The sequence below is a fragment of the Zootoca vivipara genome, chromosome 8, assembly GCF_963506605.1.
Source record: "Zootoca vivipara chromosome 8, rZooViv1.1, whole genome shotgun sequence".
Taxonomy (NCBI): Eukaryota; Metazoa; Chordata; class Lepidosauria; order Squamata; family Lacertidae; genus Zootoca; species Zootoca vivipara.
This window is the reverse complement of record NC_083283.1, coordinates 55345386-55357966: the sequence shown is the minus strand read 5'-3', so window position 1 is coordinate 55357966 and position 12581 is coordinate 55345386. Positions and strand designations below refer to the sequence as shown.

The 12581-nt window shown below is 40.2% G+C and overlaps 1 protein-coding gene across 2 annotated transcripts in view; it reads left to right on the top strand.

Annotated features, from left to right (window-relative positions):
- Positions 1-12581, top strand: part of MBP (myelin basic protein) — a 98212-nt gene that overhangs the window by 67276 nt on the left and 18355 nt on the right. For both annotated transcript variants that reach the window (XM_035124388.2, XM_035124387.2), the window contains exon 4: positions 3852-4279. In XM_035124388.2, coding sequence (XP_034980279.1) covers positions 3852-4279 — 428 coding nt within the window. The remainder of the gene's footprint in view (positions 1-3851; positions 4280-12581) is intronic.

Below are 12581 nucleotides of genomic sequence, written 5' to 3'. Positions count from 1 at the left end.
ATGACCTAAAAGGAAGCTGTGTATAGGGACTGCACTTAATTATTAAGACATTTGCTTTTAAGCATGATGCTGCCACATTAAATGTTTTTTGGGGTGCCCAGAATCTTACCTAGACTGGAACCAAGTTTGTCCCCATGCTACTACATTATTGTGGTGGCCATTATGGTGGCCAAGTATTGGCAGGCCTGAGGCCTTGTGTTGCCAACCTCTCGTCAATCAGGCCGGTCAAAATCTATTCCTTTTTAGTTTATCATTTTATCTCTGTTACTCTGCAAGTGCAGGTAAGTACACCTATAGTTGTGCTGTACCTTTTAAAATGGTGACCCTCCACTGTAGGGAACAGGAGAACAAAAGCTCTCAATGCATACTTTCCTTACTAAAGAAAGGCATAAGATGTTCTAGCTAGTATTGGGAGAAGCTCCTTTTGTGGCACAAACGCTTTCCTTTGTTGGCCAGAAATAAATGCATTCACTGACACAAAGCACAACTGTTATAAAAATATTAGCATGCAGATGCTCTGGTGTTTTGTTAATGCATTTAATTAAAAACAATAGCTTCATTGTTCTGTCCATTCCCCCCACCACCCTGGAATGAATGTGTATTATGGCATAGAATCTTGCCAGTGTTGATGAATAAAATTCCTTATATTGTGTTGGTTGCTCACAGGGTCTTTATGCAGGAATTAATATCTGATTTAATTCCAATCTCAAAAAGTCTTGGGATAGCAACATTTTCACAGAATGGCAAGGGGTCGACATCTTTACATCTCCACAGTCAGCGACAAAGTTGCTAAAGTCCAGGCAAGCAACAGAAATGTTGCTACTAAACACAGCCCTTTTCCTAAGTACATTCATTGGTTTCTTTGGAAACTGTTATCACTGTCACTGAGGCCAAGCAGGTATGACTGAGCTCAGACCCTGCTGATGGTCCAAGCAAGGGGGGGAGGACATGCTTTCAAATGCAAAAGTACTCAAATTCCTCCCTCCCTTAAAGAAAAGAAAAAGTTGATTGCAAATTTTTTAAAAGCTGCAGTTTCAGGAAAATGAACAGTGTGTGCATATGTGTCAATGGCAACAAAATATGAACGCAAGGGTTGCGACAGGGATTACCAGAAGTGATGAGATGCTGTGGGAATCTCTGGCAGTCTGCTAGCAGTAAGGCATAATCCCCAGCAGAAAACGTGACAAGAGAGATCAGAGAGCTGTTCTGTTTGCTTCATCCAGCCCAGCTTTCCTCTCAGTTCCTGCACCTTCTGCCTGTTCCTTCTGCATCAGCTTTAAAACACTGCCTGCCACAGTGGCTCTCTATCTCTGCTCTAGTTCCTCCAGAGCACATGGCCCAGCCTTGGAACATTCTTCCTGTCACCTGTCACCAACAGTAGCAATGTTCTGAGACTGGCAGAGGACCTTGAAATTCTCTATACTTTGGGTTCATAAGAAAAAAACCTGGCTGGATCCAAACCAAGACCTGTCTAGTGTGGCATTCAACCAGATGCCTAGGGGAAGCTTTCTTTCTTTCTTTTTTTCCAATAAATTTTTATTGTTTTCTCAGATTTCTTTACATCAACAAATACAATTTAGATTTATACAGCAAATAGCTCTGTCAAGCTTTGACTTCCCTCCTCCCTTAAGCAGGTAATTTATTTCACTTTACTCGCGCATTTTACAATTTTCCAATATTAGATACTAACTCAATGGCAAATATTATATCAATGCTAAATCAATATTGCAGGGTCTAATTTATACCCCCCAAGTGTCTTTAAATTCTTATAGTTCTCCTTTGCATAATCCATAAATTTACTCCGTTCTTCTCTGAATTTCGTGTCCTCCTGATCTCAGATTCTGCATGTCAGTTTGGCCAACTCTAAATATTCCAACATCTTCACTCGCCATTCCGCAATTGAAGGTAGTTCCTGTGATTTCCATCTCTGTGCTATTAATACTCTCACCTGTGGCATACATGAACAATCTTTGGTCTGCTTTTTTAATTTCATTTCCCATCAGCCCTAATAGAAAGGCCTCGGGGGGGGGGGGGTTGGGAACGTATACCTAAATAATTTTTTAACTCATTATAAACTGATTCCCCCCCCAAAAAAATCACTTTGTCACATGACCACATGTGGTAGAAATCACCCTCTGATACCCTACATTTCCAGCATCCTTTGTCCTTCTTTCTATACATTCTCGCCAATTTTACCGGCATCATATACCAACAGATATATTCCCCTAGATGCCTAGGGGAAGCTTTCAAGCAGGACATGAGCACAACAGCCCTCTCCCACTGCTGTCCTCTGATCCTGGATCCTCTGGTTGTAGTAGGGATCGATGGATTTATTGAATCCCCTTTCAAAACGGTCCAAATTGGTGGCCATCACTGCATCTTATGGGAGCATAAACCATGCATGGCGGGAAGGAGTGTAGTGTACCGTTTGTCATGAATCACCCACCATTCATTTTCATTGGATGACCCTGGGTTCTAGCATTGTGGAATTTCCCTTTTTTCCTTAAACAAAAGCCCCAAACTTTTTAAGTTGCTCCAACCTCCTCATTGTTACGCTTGCTCTTTTCTGAGTGGTGATGTGATTGCTTGTGCAAAACAGGTGTCAATTCCAGATAGGTCATATGGGGACAGAGTACCACTTTTTTTGTACATGTGTGAACAGTCGTTTCCCTCCCGCAAAATCTGTGGTTCTCCTGAGCCTGCTGATAATAGGCTCTCTCCTATGTGTGAATAACGTTGTGTTGGCTACGTAGGTCTGGCACTTGGAAAATTGAGAATCATTGTTAGCATTTCCAATGATGGTGGTGAAACTCTTTTTCCTCTGAGTAAACAGTTGTGCCAGAGTAGATTTGCTAATAAGACTCACACCCAAATGAAATCTGTCCATGCAATTATTTCTCATCATTGCACCTGGCATCAGCAGAAACAGTAAGTTAGGTTGGATAGTGAAGATACGTATTTGCTTATTTAAAATGTTACTTAATGTCCTTCATCAGAAGACTCTAGGGCCTGCACAAATGTTTGAATAACTAGATATAAATGCAGTTTTAAAGCAACAGGTAAGTATAATAAATGACAAAAAGCAAAAATAAAAATAAAAATAACCTCACCTCACCTGGAAAAAAACCTGCAACCTAAAATGCCAGGGCAAATTGCAGACTTGCAGTGTCAGTACCAGTGAGGGTATTCCAAGGTCAGGGTGCCACCACAGAAAAGACCCTGTGTGAACACTTAGCATATCTCTACTAAAGAGGGTACTTGAAGCAGGATCTCTCCAGAGGACCTTAAGACCTGGGCAGCCTGGTATGCAAAGAAGGGGGTCCTTCAGGTATTTGGATCCTAAGCCATCTGGGACTTTAAAGCACCAGCACCATAAATAGGACTCAGAAATGACTAGTCAGCCAGTGTAGATTAGTTTTGCAGGGTTATCATGGTCCAGAACCTAACAGAGCTGTTTAGAGGATACATTTACACTTAAGCTTGTGCAGCCTAAACGTTAGATTATCAGTCATTACAAATTTGTTCTGATACTCTCCTGCAAAAACAGGCAAAGCAAAAGGGTGCTCTATGTTGTTAACAGCTAAAGAAATTTGCCTTTCTTCCAAATACAGGTTTCAATAAATAAAATAGGCATGCACCAGCCTGACAACTCTTCTTTCCCGCTATATTAATTCTGATAAAAATTAATATATCTGTCCTGGAGCTGGTAGAAGGCAGTTCTGTTGCAACTGCACATAATCTATGGACTTTGTGTGAAGCAGCAAACCCAAGGCAAGGGGAAGAAAGCTGCATTGTTCCGTCTCTCTGTTTTTCACAGGCCTGCATTCATATCTCATCCTTGTTGTTTGCAGGAGAGGCAGATGTGAACCAGAACAATGGGACCTCCTCTAAGAGCACAGCGGTGACAGACTCCAAGGGCGCAGCAGACCCAAAGAATGCCTGGAAGGATGCCAACCCAGCTGACACGACTGGTCGCCCCCATTTGGTCCGCCTCTTTTCCCGAGATGCCCCAGGGAGAGAAGACAACACCTTCAAAGACCGGCCCTCTGAATCAGATGAGCTACAGACCATTCAGGAGGACAGTGCAGCAGCTTCTGAGAACTCGGATTTGATGGCTTCACAGAAACGCTCCTCTTTCCGGCATGGATCCAAACTTGCAACTGCAAGTACAATAGACCATGCTAGACATGGATCCCCCAGAAGATACAGGGAACCGGGTCTACTTGACTCACTGGGCAGATTCTTTGGAGGTGACAAACATTATCCCCGGAGGGGCAAGGTGAGCTCAGAGGAAAGGAGAACAGAATAGCTGCAATGAAGTCAAGAATTGTAAAAGGATGGGTGGGAGGAAACTCAAGAGAACGCAATAACCTCCATAGAGCAACAGTTGACTTAGCCTTCAGAATTGTGTTTATCCATTTCTAATGTGATAATTGGCTGTTAAGACAATTTTAGAAATAATGCATTAGAGAATGTTACTACAAACAGTCCCCTTTTAAATTGACCTGAACTTCTAATTACCCCTAATCCTCTTCTAACATAATGCTGGGATTATTTTATATCAGGATGTGATGCTCTGAGGCTCCCTTGGGGAGATTTGTTTTTAATTGGTTGTAAGTAGTACCTATGATGGGGAAAGGCTTGGTGTTCTTTTGAATTTTTTCCTCCCCGTCAGTGATATTTATCTTGCAATCTTTCTCAAAATCTGACTGGAAAGGAGTCACAGAAAGACAATTGTTTACAGTAACTCTGTGATAGCTTTATGGACACTGACTTTAGTTTAACGTCTGTTGGCTTCATGTCTGTTTATGACTCTTGGTGGCATTTGTAACCCCAGGCTGTGTCGTGAGACTAACACGAAGCTTTGTGAAACCAGGGGACAGCTCGCCAACCCTAATGCCTTTTGTTTCTTTTCTGATGAGAGAAACAAAACAGAACGCGGGAATTGTGACAAGATCAGACCACATCTGTATTAACTTGTGCTTTTTCATGGATGGATGGTTGAAGGTTCGCAGTGCAAATCTGTGCATGTCTAGGCAAATGTGTATAGAAGTGCTGCCTTAATAAAGGAAAATACTTTTCAGCTAGTTTGGGGGATGTCAGTAGCAAAAGCACTGCCAATGCACACATAGAATTGTGTACTGTTCAACAGATGGGAATTGGAATGAAGCAGGAGAATGGTACACACATTTGAAGCGGGGAAACCAGTTCCTTCACTGCTGGTTAATGTATCAATGCGGTGTTTGCTAAACCATTTGGCTACTGGCTGTTATATTTTGTATTTTTATAGGTAACATTTTTGATCCGGCAAATACTTTTGAAGAGTTAAAAACTTCTCTGGGTGTAAGGGACAGAGGGTCAGTGGTAGAGCTTTGCATTTAGAAGGTCTCTGCTTCAATCCTCAGCACCTCCAAGGTATGGCTAGGAAAGACCTCTGCAGAGCTGTATGTAGACAGAGCTGTATGTAGTCCTGGGCAAGTCACTTGACATAAAGTTGGCAGCAATTGTAAAAATAGCCAAGCAAGTATAGTTGGTTTCAGTTCAGTTTAGATCAATTTCTAAGGGAGTTTGCATCATAACAGTATTGCCCTTACTGACCTACTAGCTCAAATCTGGCTCAAAATGAAATTGAAATGTTGTGATGTCACAGAACTGACAGGTATAGCATGAAGACACTATTTCTCATAGATTAGGAGATCACTAGGGGATGAACCCACACCTACAATAAGCAGTCACTACATATTCTGAAATGTAAGTGATTCAAAAGTATTCAATTCAAGCATTTGGTGATAAGTGATTTACATCTGGTTCAGATTGTGGGTATTTCTGTATTTAGCTATCATTGTGAAATCTATTTGTCTGTTAGGAGTAGAGTTGCGTATAGATAGACACTCTCATGTGAAAAATCATCTTTTGTATTGTTGATCCTAGCACACTGCTGTAGATTTTCACTGCCACAATTGGTGCATTTAAATCTGCATAACTCATAGTCCAGTGCCTACGTAACAAAAATAAAAGGTTATGAATTATTCCAAATACTATTTAGCTGCAACAGAACAACTGCTTTTAAAATGTTGACTTGCATATATCTTGGCCAGTCCATGAAGAACTGGCTGTGCCATTGTGTGACAACATTGTGCTCTCAGAAATAATAATGCTGGTAATGAACAATATCTCCTGGGAATTCATTCCAGGAGACTTTCAATGCTGGAAGTTAACTCAGCAAGTGCCACAAATATTTGTTAATACTAGCTGTGCATGTGTGTTTTTAAGGAAAGCATAAAGTTATTAGTGTAATTCAATTGTCTTGAATAGTATGGGTTTCAGATAAGAATTGTTACTTCATTATTATGTCAAAGTTGCTGGAAATGTAGGTATATGTTTTTCCTCCCTGTATTTAAAAACATAACAATTGCTAATTATTGTGTGTAATAGTAAAACAAACACTGATGCACTTTGAAAGTGTCCAGAGAAGGGTTTTTTTTTAAAAAAAAAAAAGCTGAAGCAGACACAGAAACTAAACCCTGCAAATATTTTTCATCACGCACTCAAACAGTATCTTTGCCGAAGACAGGAATTATCATCAACTGAATGTAGCTGCTGATAATCCTGCTTTTGAGTGTGCACCAAGTCAAAATGGTAAACATGCGACAGTGTAGGGTCATGAGATGATGGAAGAGGTCTTTTTCCAGACATAGAGAATATACTCCCTACGGTAAGGATTCCCAAAGCGCCAACTAATTATGTAACAGGAGCTGGGGTGATGGTAAGGGCGTTGTTCCAGCCTCCTTTCCCCTTCCTGCAGTGCTGGTTCGTATATCTGATCTGCCCACACTCGTGTCGGAATGCAGCAAACACAAACATCTTTTTGTCCAGAAAAAGCACTGACATTCAGGCAGAGAGCATGGTGAATTCCTTGTGGAGGCATATTCTTTTCTTATTAACATCCATGGGTGAAGAATACATGCGTGAATAACGCTCCCCTTTGTTTAAAGAGAGGAGGAGGAAGGGAAAATAGAAGAATGCCTGTCTTGTTTTCGCCTCCCCTGCCTCCCCTCTCAAAAGACAGGTTCTCCATTGCTCTGGTATTTGTGGTACATCAGGAAAGGGTGGGAGAAAAATAAAATGTACCAATATGAATGTATGGATATATTGTCCCTCCTATGTGGCAGAAAACATGCCACCTGTGTTCCCATGGTTAGTACCTATGCGCCATCTATCTATCTACTGTATCTGTATGTGCAGGTTGGTGGATTCATGTGCAATGCACACATACATATGCAGACATGAATCGTGAACAGAGCTTTATAAAATTATTCTCATTTAAAATTAGGCAAAACTTGACACTTGACTTAACTTCAAGTGAGTCTCTCCGGTGGTACTTCTCTTGGTACATGCCAAGTAGTTGCAGCATTAAAAACAAACTCGCAGTCACGGCCCTGTTGTATAACCCAATTAGTACAGCCTTTTATGAGGTAGCAAATAACTACTGGACAAATTGTGGGCTTCTTAAGGGATGTTTTCCCGCACAGTTATATGTAAGGTAATTAAAAGCCTGTCTGTTTTCAAACATAACAATCTGTACTCTGAAATATTACAGTTTTCAGAATTGCAAAACCCAATATATATTAGGAAAAAATCCATTAGATCTAGTGCCAAAGTAGATTTACCAGCCAGTTAAGTGAGTATTTTCCAGGTTTAGGGTCGCAATTAGTACACATTGTGGTAGAACATGCTTAAATACCTACTCAACAGATGCATCAGGCAGTTATGCCTAAATTGTATCTAGTTTGTTCCGATTCCATCATCAGACTGAGAATTTTTTTAAAAAATTGTAATTACATCTTCAAGCTATTGCATATTATTTCCGTCTATAGCGCCTATTCTTCCCTCCATGGTTCCTACTTTCTCATGTTTCCTTACCAAGTATTAACTAGCCATAAATAATTCTTTGATCAGTTTTAACCCTTGATCTAACACAGGGCATGGTCCTAAACATTTCCACTGGTCTAGCCGAGGTAGAGATTGCCAGTGTGATGCTTCTGCAACACTGAATCCAGGGAGCCTGATTTGGGGTTGTTGCATTGGCGCAGCTGTCAATCTGGCTGTCAATACAGCCCTCTGAAGGGCATATTATAAGCTACTGCATAAAACCTTGAAATCAAGCTGTAGATAACATTCACCACGGTATAAAGCAATGACTTGCGCATACACTTCCTTGGAAAGAATCTCCACTGAAGTTTAAGGCAACCCTCAATGGTAGAGAGATACAAGGCATCAGACACAAGAAAAATGGGGCAATAATAAGGTCTACAGAACCGGGAGTGATTCAATTTTAAAAAAAAGCACAACAAACCACCACACAAGCACTGGTCTGCAGAAACCCTGCTCAAGATGCAGATTCATTTGTATTTATTTTGCATCAATTTTCTGAAAGGAGTACTTTCAGCACCTTCTATGAACATAGCACCATCTAGGTCAGGATTAGTCAAGGAGATGCCTTCAAAATTTGTTGGACTCCAACTCCCATCAGTTAGCTAGTGGTCAGGGGTCATAGGAGTTGGAGTTCGACAACATTTAGAGGGTACCACATTAGCTACCCCTGATATAAGCAATATATTCACAATGGCTTTATAGAGCCAGGATTCACTGATATGCCAGTGTCTAAACAGATAAATATATTTCATCTTCTTTCCCCTGCTGCTCAAAAGCAACCACTAGTAAAGTTAACACCTGAAAAGGGGGGACTTTTTGTTTTTTTGTTTTGTTTTGCTTCTAATGCTGCCTCCCAGCATATAAAACCAAGAGATGGGTCTCGAGCTTCTGAGACCAGTTGAAATAGTTGATCATTAAAGAAAATGGTGAAATAGTGTAAAGTGTCTGCTTGGTATAAAATTGAGCATGATTCCAAACAGCAAAAAAAAGTATGTTTATTTAAAGAATCATAGGTTTCTCCTAATTTGAATGAAAACATGTCTGAATGTTAAAGGCATTAATTTATTTCATCTTTCTAAGCTGAAATATGCAGGTGCCTTATGTTCAAGAACAGGACCCCACTATGGCAAGCCACTATTAAACTAGAAAGTCTCTAATAAACCATAGTTTCCCAGTTCTGATGAAATGGTGACAATCTATTTGGAACAATCTATTTGGACAATTTTGGAACAATCTAAAATCTTAAATCATGGTTTAATTAAGAGATTTCCTGGATTTATCATGACTTGCATGGTGATGCAAAGGGGTTCTGTGCGTGAGTAAAAGGCTCAAGTTCATGCATATCTCAGCTTGATAAACTGAGATGTGATAGAACCAGACCATGCTCTTAATCTGTATGAAATGTTTTGCATATGAAACCTATGGGGAAAATTAGCCACATCAATAATAACTTGCATTTTTCACAGTAAATCAAGAGTATTTCAATGTGTCTATCTAGTAGTCTGAAGGAAACTATGTATTGTGATTTTTTTTTCCTTTTTACAAGTCTGTGTTGTGTCTAGGAAAATCATGTCATACCTACTGTTTTGTACAACTGTTGTATAAATTGTAGCATTGTAAAATATATAATTGATGGTACTAGCTTCCTAGAGTCTGTAACACGACATGATTTTGTTTCAATATTTGACCTTTGTCTACGCTTGAACATTGGTAATGCATTTATTAAATAGCTTTCATACTGTTAAGTGGTGCACTAATTATTTAAGTTTAAACACTAACATCTGAACCTAACCATCTTTACACACTGTATTGTGACTTGAATAGTTTATCAAAGTGCTTGAAGGATACAGGGATTTAAAGCTGAAGTGAAATAAAATATGGGATATAATCAGTCAGAAGACAGCACATGCACCCCATTTGAATGGCAATGCCTATCAACTTGGGGGGGGGGCTCAAATATTTTATTGGGGAGGCCAAAGGGAGCTCAGCCACTGGGAGTTGGCTCCTAATCTCTCTAGCAAGAACAATCAGCCCCATCCCTTGGAAGAGGTAGAAAGCAAGAAAGGATATCAGAAGGAGAGAGAGAGAGAAAGAGAGAGAGAGAGAGAGAGAGAGAGAGAAGGGGGCGACAGAAAAGAGAGTAAAGGAGAGGTCCCACTCACTTTTGTCTCTGGTCTGGCTCACTGCTAGCTTATACTCAACACATATCCAGGGGAATGCCCTTGATAGAAAAAATGCACACCCCTGCTCTACGCTGAAGTGAACTCTAACCAAATTTTAGTGTCTTTAATTTCATTGGGAGAATTAAGGATGTGTGCAATTTTCCCACTGAGTGGACCATGGATCCGCACATAAGAAGAAGCATAGGCAAGAGGATTCTCTCTTTAGTCTGCCGCTGCCAAAATGTTCTCTGGGAAGCTTTTCTTTGTCTTTGTGCAAGAGAAATAATAAGCTCCCAATAAGCAAGGAGTATTTTTCACAAAGATTCCTTTTTTGAGTTGCCATTTGGGCATTCAAATATTGATTTGGGCATTCAAATATTGAATAGCATTCAAATGAAGGAAGGAAGAAGATGTAGAACTCACCCCAGGGAAATATTAAGTATATGCGCCAAATGGACAGACTGCGCAGAGCAGGATTTTTTACCACTAGGTGATACAATTCTGCTATCTCTCTAATAAGGAGAGTTGTTGCTCTGTTGGTTAAAAAAGGAAGAAGACAAAGATACAGAAGGTCATGTTTTCATTAAGCCATACTGTTAATTAAGCTATGATGTAAATCAGGCTTCACTTTGTTGTACACAAACACATTTTCAGTCAGCTCTCTCGGTTTCTTTGCAACATGCTAAATAAGCGACTAATCGATGTACAATACTACAGACATTTCTCCAGCCCAAAGTGGGGTGAAGAAAAACACCGAAAGAAATGTTTTTACTTCCACATTTGGATCACGGTAACAGAGGCTGTGTCGATATACTGTATCTGCTAGTTAGAGGGAACATTTTGGCTTAGAAAGTAGCACTAATGGTATGGCTGCTGTTAATTATTAAACTCTATGATGGCGTGCTTTTCGTCTGCTCTGCCCTGAATGCTAATTCCCTGATACCTAAACTGAAGGTCAACATCTGAGTAAATTACCTGGAAGATGGTCAGAATTAAGCTTGGCTGTCTAAAACACAGGTTGCTTTTTCAGATGAATAGGGCCTTGTTCTAGCAATGCATATAATATTTGTGCAAACAGAGTGGCTTAGAAGGATGAATTTTAAAACTTTCCAGCAAATGAGCTGGAAAGCAGGCCTTACTTTTTTTTAACCACACATTTTAGGCAGAACTTGAAAATAAGTATAAAACATCAATGTATGTTTTTAAATGTTTTCTGTTGCTGCAAGAGGTGGTGACAGTCAATGGCTTGCTGTACCTGTGACTTGCCTCATTTAGATAAAACATTGATGTGGAATGGGCATATTATGTGGCAGCCAAATCCTGCTTGGCTGACCACTCAAAGGCCCTGTAAATTGTCATTGGTCCATGGAGAGATGTGCTGCTAATGTAGCTGTTTCCCACATTGTGAAGTCTTTCCACATGCATGGCATCATGGCTGGAAGGTTGAACTTGGACCTAGGAGAGCAGGGTTCAAATCCCCACTCAGCCATGAAGCTCAATGGGTGACCTTGGGCCAGTCACCATCTCTTAGCTTAAGCTACCTCACGAGTAGCTGTGAGAATGACATAGGGGAGGTGAGAACCATGGATACCACACTGAGATCCTTGGAAGATAAAGGTGGTATATAAATTTAATAAATAAAATTCCTTACTGAACTGGACTCATAAAAAACAACTTAGAAGGATAGTTTTCAGAACCTTTCACTTAGTGTATTTTCTTCATGCTGTGTAACAGAAGTACCTGGAAATTTTAAAATCCCAATTCCTATTGTCCTCCTCATCCCCCCCCCAAAAAAAGCTTACTGCATTTATGTATGGTATGTTAATCACAATTGAACACCATTAATAATAGATATGGAAATGGACTAGAAAAGGAAAACACATTGAAATGGCTTCTTCTGCAAGATGTACATTTGCTTAGGTATGTGATCTTGGGGCTTGCTGAACTACTTCGACAAGTGACTCTAACTGAAGTATTTGGGGTTTCTGCTTCCTGTATACCACATTAACAGCATTCTGAAGGACCAAAAGCTGTTGTGAAAGTGCTTCTGCTAGGAGTCCCACATATGCACATTTGTCATTCAACTTCTCATGGGTGTTGCTGTCTGCCTGAATATGTAGTGTGTGTGTGTGTGTGTGTGTGTGTGTGTGTGTGTGTGTGTGTAGGCTACCTGACACCACCCCTAAATAACTACAGTGGTACCTCAGTTTACAAACACAATTGGTTCCAGAAGTCTGTACTTAACCTGAAGCGTACTTAACCTGAAGCGAACTTTCCCATTGAAAGTAATGGAAAGTTGATTAATCCATTCCAGACAGGTCTGCGGAGTACTTAAACTGATAATACTCAAACCGAGGCGTACTTAAACCGAGGTATGACTGTATTGTGAAGCCCCTACCAAACTTTTTCTTACAGTACTCAAACAAGTGGGAAAGTACAATTTTCCCATTTTGCAAGAAATAAAAAACTTCCCTCTTGCCTAGA